Source organism: Diuraphis noxia, unplaced genomic scaffold (genome assembly GCF_037042655.1).
Source record: "Diuraphis noxia isolate RWA-SAM2 unplaced genomic scaffold, SU_Dnox_SAM2 contig0001, whole genome shotgun sequence".
In the NCBI taxonomy this organism is placed as follows: domain Eukaryota; kingdom Metazoa; phylum Arthropoda; class Insecta; order Hemiptera; family Aphididae; genus Diuraphis; species Diuraphis noxia.
In genome coordinates, this window is record NW_028301711.1 from 8,012,682 (window position 1) to 8,025,329 (window position 12,648).

General features: G+C 28.1%; 1 protein-coding gene across 3 annotated transcripts; it reads right to left on the reverse strand.

The window, feature by feature from the left end:
- Positions 1-2,825: 2,825 nt before the first annotated feature.
- Positions 2,826-9,691, reverse strand: LOC107167174 (cathepsin B-like cysteine proteinase 4). 3 transcript variants are annotated; one of them, XM_089215909.1, is made up of 7 exons: positions 9,566-9,691; positions 9,327-9,453; positions 4,136-4,366; positions 3,866-4,066; positions 3,467-3,614; positions 3,272-3,388; positions 2,826-3,124 (listed from the first exon to the last, which is right to left on the reverse strand). In XM_089215909.1, exons 2-7 carry the CDS (start codon positions 9,444-9,446, stop codon positions 2,913-2,915), a joined length of 1,029 nt encoding a protein of 342 aa, XP_089072035.1. In that variant the 5' UTR covers positions 9,447-9,453; positions 9,566-9,691; the 3' UTR covers positions 2,826-2,912. The 3 variants fall into 3 exon arrangements, with proteins under 3 accessions (XP_089072035.1, XP_015371588.1, XP_015371589.1); XM_015516102.2 differs by lacking the exon at positions 9,566-9,691 and having other exon boundaries at positions 9,327-9,553; XM_015516103.2 differs by lacking the exon at positions 9,566-9,691 and having other exon boundaries at positions 3,278-3,388; positions 9,327-9,551.
- Positions 9,692-12,648: the final 2,957 nt, after the last annotated feature.

Below are 12,648 nucleotides of genomic sequence, written 5' to 3' on the forward strand. Positions count from 1 at the left end.
AAAATGTTAAGATTTTTACATGTTTTTACAGGATTTTTACAAAAATATTACAAACTATTACTTTGTATTCATAAATAATATAATAATATAATCTAAAGCTGTAACAAAATTGTAATGTATGGAATTAATTGTTTTTCCAGAATAAAGAAATACAAAACGATCAACTCTAACAATTACACTTTTTTACAGTCCTTTAAATATATAATATTATACTAAGTTTGTTTTGGAGTGGTATTTTGGAGTTGAGGAAATGTCGGAGGAGGTGAAGTCGATTGTTAGCTGATTTTCTTTTTTATTTTAGGTGGAGGCCCCAGGTTAATCTTTTATCAAGTGTTATACTTAAGTACTTTATTTGGGTTCGGACTGGAATGGGGACGTTCTTCGTAATTAATCGAGGGTACTCACAGGGAGACTGTTTTAAAGTGAAAATAACTAGCACAGATTTGTCTGTATTTATTTTAATTTTCCATTTTTTGGCCCATTCGTCAATTTTATTAGCATGGTCCTGAATCTAAGTTAGGATTTGAACTGGAGGATAGAATAGCCGTGTCATCAGCGTATGTTGCTAGAAGGGTGTTACTAGATTGACGAATATCAGCTATGAATACATTGTATAGATCAGGGGATAAATCACTACCCAACGGGACTCCAGCATATATTGAGTGAGTAGATGAGATATCATTACCCTAACGTACGACAATTTAACGATTTTGCAGATAAGATTTGATGATAAGATAGTAGGGAGCTGGCATGAAGAGTTTTAATTTGTATAGTAACCCTACGTGCCGAACTATCAAATGTGTTAAGAACCCATGACTATTACACAGTTGATTTTGATACATCTATATATTCATACATTAATTATAGAGACATTTCTTTATATTCAGTGTGTGTCGTACCGTGGGAACCGCTGAATAAGGGTTTTGATGTGACATGGTGCACCGTCTCGACAACACACAGGGAGTCAGTCAGTCGTAGTTAGTCCGAGCATTATTCTTAACGTATATTAAACCCGAGCATTTTTAAATCTATTGTAAAATTAGTCGTAAAATAACCAGTGTTCGATTCAATATTTGTAGCTATACTTAAATTGTTTACTTACAGTTTAATAAAAATACATACATTATTTTAATATTAAACTGGTGCGTACGTTTATTTTTGTGTTGTGCGTAAAAACCATAACAAATGCTTTGGCAATATCTAAAAAAAGTCCGAAGCAGTATTCTTTGTTTTCTAGAGCAGTTGAAATTTCGTCAGTAAGACGATGAACTTGATGAATTTTTGAGTGCCTATTTCGAAATTCAAACTGATTATTTGGTATGATTTGGTTATTTTGAAGGATGGTACGTAATCTTTTCATTAGGGCCTTTTCGAAAAGTTTACCAAGAACTGAATGTAAACTTATGGGGTGGTATGATGAAGATAAGTGTTTATAGGTTTATTTGGTTTAGATACAAGTATAATTACAGCAAACTTTGACTGTTGAATGCACTGAGTTATTGGGATTAGGTTTAATGCGCCAATCGGTGTACGATTTAGACATAAGGTTGAGATTGAAGATTCGCTGAGGCAGAAAGAGGATTTTGTCAAGTGATATAATAACTTTGTCGTCAGTGTAATCGGTTACAATATCTTTTTGGGAGATAGGTTGATCAGAGGTATAGATATTGAAAAGAAAGGGAGAGAGAAAACCCTGGGGAATTTCAGCTAAGATTTTCTCAATTTTGTATTCTAAAGTTCCTAACTGGATTTGGAAATGAAGATCACATAAATAAGATTTAATTAATAAAAATAAACAGGGAAGAGGAATTTTTGTAGTTAAATATCCTTGATCGCATATAAAAACGTTTGTTGAACATTTCAAGTCCAAACGACTATTTGATTTTAAATTACAATACAAAATCGATTTTTGTTGAAAACTTATTTTGCGAATTTTTTTTTTGTGTGCAGTAGATTCTATTGAAATTTTAATTTTAAACCACAAATATTGTTCAAAAGTATTTTAAAATCTCGGGCGTGTGAAAGTTAACTACCTCTTCGAATTATGTAATACATAAAGAATATTTAGATAACTCTATTTTCTTACCTCTTAACAATATAAAAATATCAGATGATATCATACCAGAACATTTGAAAATGTAATACAGACCATTTATGAAACTCTTAGAGTACTCTTAAATAAGTGTATCGCAGATCCTCATTAATGCAAATGTAATCAAAACTTTAAATAATTTAGCTAAAAATTATATTAATGTTATAGACCTTCAATGAAAAACTCTGAACCATCGACAATCTTTAATGTAGAATTTCATTTTATTATCATATATGTATTTATATTTTTGTGTATTATCATAATTCTATGTTATTAAGATTTTGTTAAATTGGTAATTTTATTTTCAGTGTAACGGTGTTCAAGCTTAAAAATACACGAGTGCGAACGAAAGTGTATTATTTCCAACTTTAAAGTTTTAAATTTATACCAAATTTGTTGTTTTTATTTTCTACTACAACTTACGGCAAATGAGATGCAATCCAGTGGTTTTTGATATACCTGTATGACCTGACTTCGTCCAGGAAAAAAAGATTAATTAATAAATAATATGACGTTATATTGTTTTTGGTTCAATCAGTTTCGGTGTAAACAAATTCAGATTGTAATCCACCAGCATATAATATGTTAAAAACCTATGAAGGAATGATTTAGGAAGTTATCGAGGAACAGCATGTTCCATTGCGGTTGGACATACATTCGCTTTTATATATTAGAAGATTAAAAACCCTATCATATTTCACATGTCCGCTGAGAAATCATTCAAAACAAACTATTATAGAATAATATAAAAATAATTTTATTTAAACCTAAAATAAAGTATTACGTCAGTGCTCATATTGGTTAGTACTAAAATTATATGTTAGTTAGTCATTGGTACACCACCGGTTGTGGAATTATCGATACCACATTCGTTTGTGCCTCGTCTAATTTTAAAAAGACCTTGGTCGCCCCACTGATCGTTCCACGAGTTGACCATCAACCAATACGGAGTTCCTCTTTCTTCGCCCCAGCCGATCAACTTTACAGCGTGACCTCCCAAATATGAGGCATTATCGGTTTTCACGTAAACACCTAAAAGCCATCATAGAAATTAATATCAAGATTATAATTTCGGTTACAATACAATAATTGTAATAATATTTCGATTGAATACAATGCTAAATGCGAGATTTTAACATAATATAACGATATAATATTATTATCATGACCTATTCATACATTTACCGGACTTGTAATTGGGGAAATCGTCGTACACATCAAACGTTGCTTCGATTGGTCCGTAAGTCATAACGTCATTTTGGATTGTGTTGTAAGTAAGGTAGTAGTAGTCCCGTGCTGCAATCATGATTAAATTGTAAAGTTTAAACACGTATTTTGTCTGAAAATCATAAACATGTCCAAAATAATTTATACTATATCTGTGATCTTGGTCATAATCGATGTTTTGTTCTCCATAACACATTCTAGTACATCTGTGATTTTTTTCCATTGGCTTACCAGCACATGTATTATTTCCATCATCGTCTACAAGGCAAGGTGGAACTCGGTATGGCTCACATCCCTGGAATACATATATACATTACGCAACAATCGTTTATACATTTATATCTAGATACTAGAGATTAAAATTTCCGAAAAAGGCTTTTCTAAAAAAAACCTGAAGAACCATCGAAAATTTGGATAATTTTACAGGATAAATGATTAAATAATGGAAATTAAACTCTACGACAATGTGCAAAGAATATAGGTAATATACCTATGTTTTTCCAAACTTAAAACTACAGCCAATATACACAATATACATATAATTACCTCATTAGATTCATAATTTCCTCCTGTGACCAAACCGTGTTTTCTGAAATATTTCCAGGCTTTGATCGGATCTCCTCCATGACAACCAAAACCACAACTGTGACAGCAAAACGTTAACTCTTCGGCGGACAACAGTTCATTGAAATCTCCATTAGTAGCCACACACAAACGATCGGCAAACGCTGAGCTGGTTCCGAACGCCTACAGATATAATATTAATGTGTAAGTTACGATCTAGATCCAACGACGCGAGTTAGCCGTTTAACGCACCCAACAAGAACCGCAATTTCCTTGGTCGCGAACTTCTCCAATCGTTGTGCAATGCCTCCACTTCTTCCTGGCGTCGAATGACCTCGGGATATTACCGGAATCGTTGTCGTAAGCGTCGTCGTTCGTTTTGAACATATCAATACTCGCTTTCTTGGCAGATTCCACCCCTATAGATCCTAACATCTTAACGAAGTGCTCTTCTGGTGTATTCGGGTTAAAATTAACACCAGCCTAGTTAAAGTGCATCGAACGAAAGTCGATTAACATTGATCATAATTTATATTATTATATTTATATGTATTGTATATATTTATTTCTATTATTTGTTTTTATAAAATAATTCACGATAGTACTGTATATAATTATTAATTATACACAAATTAATATTATAATAAAATATAATTCAATTGCTATTGTATCTTTTTCCTGAGTCTATGCATTTAGCCGGATGAGAAGTAATGCAAACAGTTTCTCTTCTGGTTCTCAATGCTAGAAAAAAGTCTATATACTAAATTTTTTGCCCCCAACCACCCATCTAGATTAAAACTTTCTATCAAACTTTACCAATTTCTCAAATATACGGTGAATGATTAAATACATTTCAACACTTAAGTCATTAAATCTTCTAATATTATAAAAAAATTTCTACATTTTACAGTTTTAAATGTCTGCATTACAAACATATGCGTATTAAATGTAAATTATACTAATGACAAGTAAATTTTGAAAAATATAATATAAATAGGAAAGTATGTAAGCACTCTGCTATATACATTAGGTGTCAAGTGTACCTCATCAATGTACCAATATACATATTTTATTTTCACAGTATTATATTTTTATCATGTTAAATTTAAATTCGATGATAAATTATTGCATACGAAACAGGATTCTGGGGTCGACGGTTTATCAACCTATATTAAGTATATATTATTAAATGATACATTTATAATTCCATTAAAATAATATATACATATGATCATTCAACAGGTTATACACTAATAAAACAAGACATTTTGTAATTTTTACTGACTTAATAAGGTATATTATATATTAATATATACCTATATATGTTTATGAAGTTTTATATTTGACCATGTTGGTCAAATAGATATTCAAATGGATACTCTAATTACAGTCTATATTTAGCCTTTGTTAAAAACATGTTATGTACCAATACACATGAACGCCCATTGAGGGAGGGGGCAAGACGGGGTGCTTTCCCATATAAAATATTATATGAACTTATAATTTAATAAGTATTAGCATGATATTGTCAACATAAAATAAAATTTTCAACTTTTAGGATATGAAATAATTTCTTGTGTATGACGAACGTTCATCGTGAAAAAGTGAAATTGAACAAAGTAGTTTCATTCAAGATGTCATGAATATTTTTGAAATAAACCAAAGAAATTTGCAGTATTTATTTATCGATACCGAATTACACATTTGATTATATTTTTTCTATTTTTTGAATAGTACCTGCACTTTTTAAAATGTATTTTAATTAATTATTATATACCTACCATACAAATATTAATTTTATAAATAATAGCATACTTATATTTATATGTTGCAAAAACATTAAATCTCTATTTAGCTTAAATTTGAGGATTTTGTTATTTTGCCCTATCCTGAAAAGTTACTTATGAGCGCCCATGCCTATACACCTAACTTTTTAAAAAACATGGTAAATGATAACACATCTGACTAGAAATTTCTAAATAAGACTTGAATTTAAAAAAAAAAAATAATAATCTAGAGTAAAATTAATCAATTCATTATCAATTATTTTTGTTATAAAAACAGGCAATGAATATTTCCCATGAACATAATATATAAGTAGTTGGGAAACAACTTTATTGGATTACTTTTTATTAAAGTAATTGGGCTAATTGCACTATACTTCATTGTTGAATCATTATAGATACCTAATAATAAACTATATTGTTATAACTTTTGAGTCAATACCACCTTACTATTGAATTGTGTGAACAGGTTCTAAGTATATACATAATTAGGCAATAACATACAATATTAATCCAAATATTTTGAAAATGGAATTTCATATTTATGAAAAAAAATATACCTGCCTACCTATGTAAAGTATATCAAAAATTCAAAAGTACCAACTACATTAGCCTTTCTTCCAGAAAAAATATTGAAGTTTAAATATTGAAATAAATGAAAAAAAATATATAAAATAAGAATAAAATTTTAGAAATCGTGTAAAACAAGAAAAAAATACAACGTTGTAAAATACAATACATTCATCTCTCCTATCAGAATCTAAAAATGTATTAATTCAGAACTGAAATATATCATTTAGTTTGGTTATTAGTGTTTATTAGTTTTATATTAGATATATATATATATATATATATATATATATGGAATTTAAGCTGAATTGCTAACTCGTGATATATTAGTTTTGTGAGAATTATGAGTCTCATCACAGCAAACTTCGTTATACAAAGAAGTATTTTGAATTATTTTAAAATAAAATTCTTAATTTAATTACCTTCATATTTATTGATTGAACAATGTATTATCACATTAAATACATCGTTTGACCACCCAAAACTGTTAGCGTACCTAGTTATTTAAATTAATAATACAAATGATAAATTGAATATAAGGTATACGGGATATAACAAGAAAACTTGACAAATAAAATAACTTTTGGTATAATCAATATTTTTAAATAGATCATTTATAAATACATAGTACAACACTCCTTATTTTTACTTTTTAATACTGAAAATAAAAAAAATTAAGATAATCAATCTGTAAATCTAGTATTCAGAGAAATGTTGATTGTAGAATCACATTATTCAATGAAATGTTAGGTTTCGGTCTTAAAAAACATTTTAAATTCAAAATTCATAATTTTTTTTAAATGTTTTATGAGTATTTTGAATTGTACTTGTTAAAATCTAAATGTTTATATACCTAATAATGTATTACTTTTCAGAATTAATGAGTCTTATTTCGAAAAATCGGATATTTAAAAAAAATCATAAAAAATCAACCACTTGACCTAGGTAAATGTTTTTACAGTAAAAAGTTTTCTTGAAACCAGGTTTACAAATTTAGAATTTTTCAAAAAAAAGTTATATTTTATTTAAAATTTTTATTTTTGACATTAAAAAAATAAAATCGAAAATTCTATACTATTTATGAAACGCAACCGTCTTAAATGAGATAACTTAAGATTAACTATTTCACCATTTTTTTCTCCATATCGGGAAAAAATTTTAAGTGACTGACCATTGAAGATTTCATAATAGATGATTGTAATAGTACCATAATATAATAGCAATCTAACTAATCGTATATACCTATAGTCTCGACCAGGGGACCAGGGGAGAACTAGGCCGGTGGGCAGGTGCAAATGCCCCCTGGGCCGCTCTGTGTATTTATAGTGTAGGTATTTTTTGTTATTGGATATTATTATGGAAGTGGTGAAAGATGAAAAAACAGAACGCTTATTACGGTATTTAGTACAGATAACAGAAAAATTACTAAACAAGAACATAAACTCGTAGTAATACGCAGCTGTTTTAAAAACAACAATCACGGTTTTTCCCTAAAAGATAGTCAACAACTCCAATAATGTATTTTGATAATATTATGGCACTCATTCATGATTCGATAAGCAATAAATAATCGGACTATAGATTTAGTAAGTTATCTTGTGTAGCTGAGAAAGTAGTTCTGTGGAGTGTGTAGTTATTTTTATGAGTTTATGGCAGTAATTTGGCCAAACTCCAGCAAGAATACCAACGGCTAGGGGTTCTCTTTCCAATTTTAAATAGGAAAATGGAAATCAACTATTAGTAAAAAATGTTCACTTATTATTTATAAATTATAAGCAAGTACTGAGACCTTTAATCTTATACACAAGTCCTATGTGGGGCAGTTGTGCTAAAAGCCACTTAAACAAAATTCAAATTTATCTAAACAAAATACTCCGCATAATAACAGATGCTCCCTGGTTTGTACGCAACAAAGTCTTGCATAATGACTTGAAAATCCCTACTATCGATGAGCACATAAACCATATAACAAACAGATTCTTTCACTCACTTACGAACTCAAATGATGCTGTTCACTATAACTTACACAAAAGCTCTCCAAAAATTCGTCGTCTCAAGAGAGGAAGACCCCACGACCACAGAAAATGACAGCTACCACTAACTACCGCAATATGAAATAATGAACTATTATATGATGAAGATGAAGAAAATCTTAATATTAAATCAAAACATACAATTATTGAAGGTTAGGTTATGTAATATACCTATAATACCTATGTAATCAATGTTTAATCTGTTGTTATAAAATGTTGTATAAATATAATATGCATCCTATTGCGTATGCCGTATACCAACATATTTTTAGCATATGAGTATACGTTGACACTATCTTTTACTCAATTAAATTGCAAAAGAGCTTTCAGTTAGTTAAAACTTATTAAAACAAGGCTGCGAGCTACATTAGAACAAGAAAAACTGGAAGCATTCATGATGATGAGTGTAGAAAAAGAACAAGATGTTGACATAAATATTAGTTTTTGATTATTCTGTACTACCTATTAATTAAGTATATATTTTAAATACAAATACAATTAAATTAGTTTAAAAATATTCTTTTTTTTACTTTCTATTATGTATTTCCCAATCATACGATTTAACAATCATCAATGCGTTAACATTTTAATTCCAAAGCTCACTAAAATAGACTATCATTATTATGTCTAACTAATGTAATCATCATAATTGAATTTTTTCTAGCTAATAGAATATAATATTTTTTATGACATATGTTTTTATTAATATAATGATACATTTTATTATGTGTTTATAGGACATTTTTCGAATGTAGTGAGAGCTATTTTTTTATGTTTTGGGCCGCTTTCCAAAATTTTCCAACTGGGCCGGTGCCTACCCAGTCCGCCTCTGGACTCTTGACAACTGTCATAAAGTCAAGATAAAAATTATAAATTCTGGAGCAAAAACGTAAAGTTGGGCGTAAATCTAAATATCACTTCAATGATCCAGCATACATCATGTTATGTATATATTACACATTTCATTACTTTACTAAAATATACTAAGTAGGTATAGATATATTATCAATTATTATTATTATTATTATCACATAGTTTTAGTTATTAGTTAGATACCGTCCAGGTTTTTGCTACTTCGTTGATCCTGTCGATGTAACTTTTCTCCAAGAAATACGCTTGTTCGGTCTGATACACGCCGATCAATACGACGGACAACAAAATAACGATTCGAGCCATCGTTTAGCTGGAAAATAATCATTAAAAACTATGGTAAACTAAAAAAAGTATCCGTTGCGGCAGTTACAACGGCAACCAGTGAGTTTGACGTGATTAATCACCGACTATTTATACCGTACCTACGTCTATCGAGTCAAGTAGGTACCGTTAAGTATATCGTCGATGTTCATACTACAATATTTCATTTTTCAAACTTTTATAGGTTATCGAGTGTCCGTAATACTATTATCAATTAATTTGAGAAAATTTAATTTAAAGTACCTACCTAATAACGTATACATATTGTATAACTAAATTACTATAGGTACACAGGTACCTTTTATAATTTCATATCGTTTTAACACTTGAAATTAAGTCTTAATTGTTTTTGTATTAATATATCAATAGTTGATATCAGACTGTTGCATTCGGAAATATCGTAATAATTATATGCTATTATATTTCGATAATATTTTAATTACGAAAGTTAAATAAGCTATATGATATTAAAGTACGATCGATAACAATCTGTGATTAGTTCATCTAAAAGAAATACTTACCTACCAGTGTTGAGCCCAGATAAATTCTTTTTTGTCTAGATAAAGATAAAGATAAAAAACTACAGATCTATCCAGATAAAGATAAAAATGAACAAATCCAAAATTATATATTTAATAGATAAAAGATAACCATAAAAGCAGATAAATTTTTAAATAACAATGATTTCAAATTAAAATTGTACTAGAAGTTGATTAAAATTTAACAGACTTATCACATATAAAACATTTATAGCATTTTTTTAAGGCAAACGTCTAATTGTAGTGTAGCTTCTATAATTTAAAAATTATTTTTTTGTTTAGAATAAAACATAGGTACATTTTGCTATCCAATATCTTTATTTTTGAATCTCATAAATTTTTTAATTTTATAACTAGATTTGTATATATTCAATTTTAACTATGTTTGATCTCTATTAACAAGACAATAAAAGATGCACAAAAAATATATATATATTAGGTATATTGTTATATAACCTTTATTGCTCAAATTAATAATCATAACCTGACATGCTAGTGGCCGGACGTCTGCGTTTATAAAAATAATATTTTATAATAAGTTTTATTTTATTTATATTATGTGATTAGACTATATTATTATGAACATATTTTATATTGGATAATATATTAATATAATATACTCTAATATTATGTCCATCGTTAGTAATAGAAATATTATTGTTTCCGTATTTGTTGTTCTTGTAATCTTAGTGGCTTAGACACAGACACACAGTGTCCGGCAACTAGAGGGGAAAAATTGTATCTTCTGAAAACACTCTTGGTAAAACTCATGGTAAACAAAATTATTAATAGAATCACAATATTATAATTTATAAAATATAAATCGTTACCGACCCATGCGATCGAAAATAGTACAATATGGTAATAAGTAATTATCAGACACAAAAATAAAATATTTTAAAAATAATTTTATCAACATAAAATATCTAGATAAATTTTACTCATTTTAGCAGATGACTAAAATTTTTATCGAAGATAAATAAATAGATAACATTTATATTTTAACCTAGATAAGATAATAGATAATTCATATATTTGTATCTAGATAAGTCTCAACACTGTATAGATAACACGAATCGATTAAAATTTGTTACTGCGTGTTTAAAAAAATCAATACATACATCGAAAAATATTTTTGATATAATAATATGTTATTATTATACTACTCACTTTTTTATGAAAATTTCTAACCATATTTCTTACGCGTCAAGTAGGTATTACTATTTTTATTAACCTTGTACGTTAACTCAACCTATTATAAAAATATTATGTAAATTTAACCCATAACGTATTGATGGGGAAGTCTCGTAGAGAAATTTCTATTAATTCCAAATTCTGAGTCCCATAAATGGATACTGCTTAAGTTTCAAAATGAGCAATATGAAAGTTAGAAAGTTTTATAGATTAATATCAAATATAGATAAGATTTTAAGACGTTAGGATTTTACAAACTACAAACTTGTGAGGCGTTATTCATGGCATTATGGATTAGCACCTTGTAATAAATTATGTCTACATTATGTAGTTCAAATATATAAATGGAAAATAGGCGCTACCTCAACGTATACCTGAGGTGAAATATTTCTATGTATGTCATTGAATGTAAGTAGTGGAACTATTGATGAAATCGATAAAAATGTTCAATAAAAATATATACGATGTAGTTATATATTATACAAATAATTATTATTATACAAGGTTCATACACGCATATCATAACGCACACGCATCTTCCAATGTTAATCTTAAACTATTTATAGATAGGTATTTAAAATATTCTACTTATTTTTAACCATATATATATTAATAATTAATAACATATTTTTTTTATTTTAAGTCAAAAAGCTTAGAAATATAATACATCGTTCCTCGTAAGTTACATAAATTGAAAAATATAAAAAATGTTTACTGTAATAATTGATAAATTATATCACTTAGAGAATATTACGTTCAATCTGTGCCTTTTTCCATTAATGGGAAAGATGACGTTAACAACACAATATGTAACAATCAAGTTAAAGCGGTTTTTATGATTTTAATTAAGACTGTACTTTTTTAGTATATAATGCATCCACTTGTATGACTTATAAACATGTTCTATACCTATATACCTATGTGCAATGAACAACGTTTTAATTATTTATAGATATGTTATCTATACTAATATTATAAAGCTGAAGAGTTAAAAAAGTTTGAACCCTCTAATCTCAAGAACTACTATAGTTAGAATTTAAAAATTATTTTTTTGTTCAATTGTTTATCTATTTGACAGTTGTAAAAAACAACTAAATTTTCACTACTGCGTACAGTAATGACTATTATAATACTATGATGTGATATGTTATTTGAATTAATGCTTCAGTAAATTAGGTATGCGTAATCCGTTATCTATATATAGTTTTTTTAACATTTATATTTGTGTTATTTCTACCTATATCTTTGGTGCTATCTACTGTGGCCTCTTAAAATTAATACTACTTTAGCCACTGACTGCAATAGATATCTACTAAACAGTGAATATAAATAAATTCAATATAAGGAGTCATATTAAATATATTATTTTAATCGCGTATTACAGAAAACCTATAGGATAAAAAAATCTAAGTTCCTACTTTAGTACTTTACAAATATCGTTGACTCCTAAA

Bases quoted from the DNA above. Each gene is read 5' to 3' on its own strand.
- LOC107167174 (XM_089215909.1), bottom strand. From the start codon at position 9,446: ATGGCTCGAATCGTTATTTTGTTGTCCGTCGTATTGATCGGCGTGTAT. The intron at 3,615-3,865 runs GTAATTATATGT...TATGTATTCCAG, and splicing joins GAAATTATGAATCTAATGAG to GGATGTGAGCCATACCGAGT. The intron at 3,125-3,271 runs GTATGAATAGGT...GATGGCTTTTAG, and splicing joins CAATTACAAGTCCGGTAAAT to GTGTTTACGTGAAAACCGAT.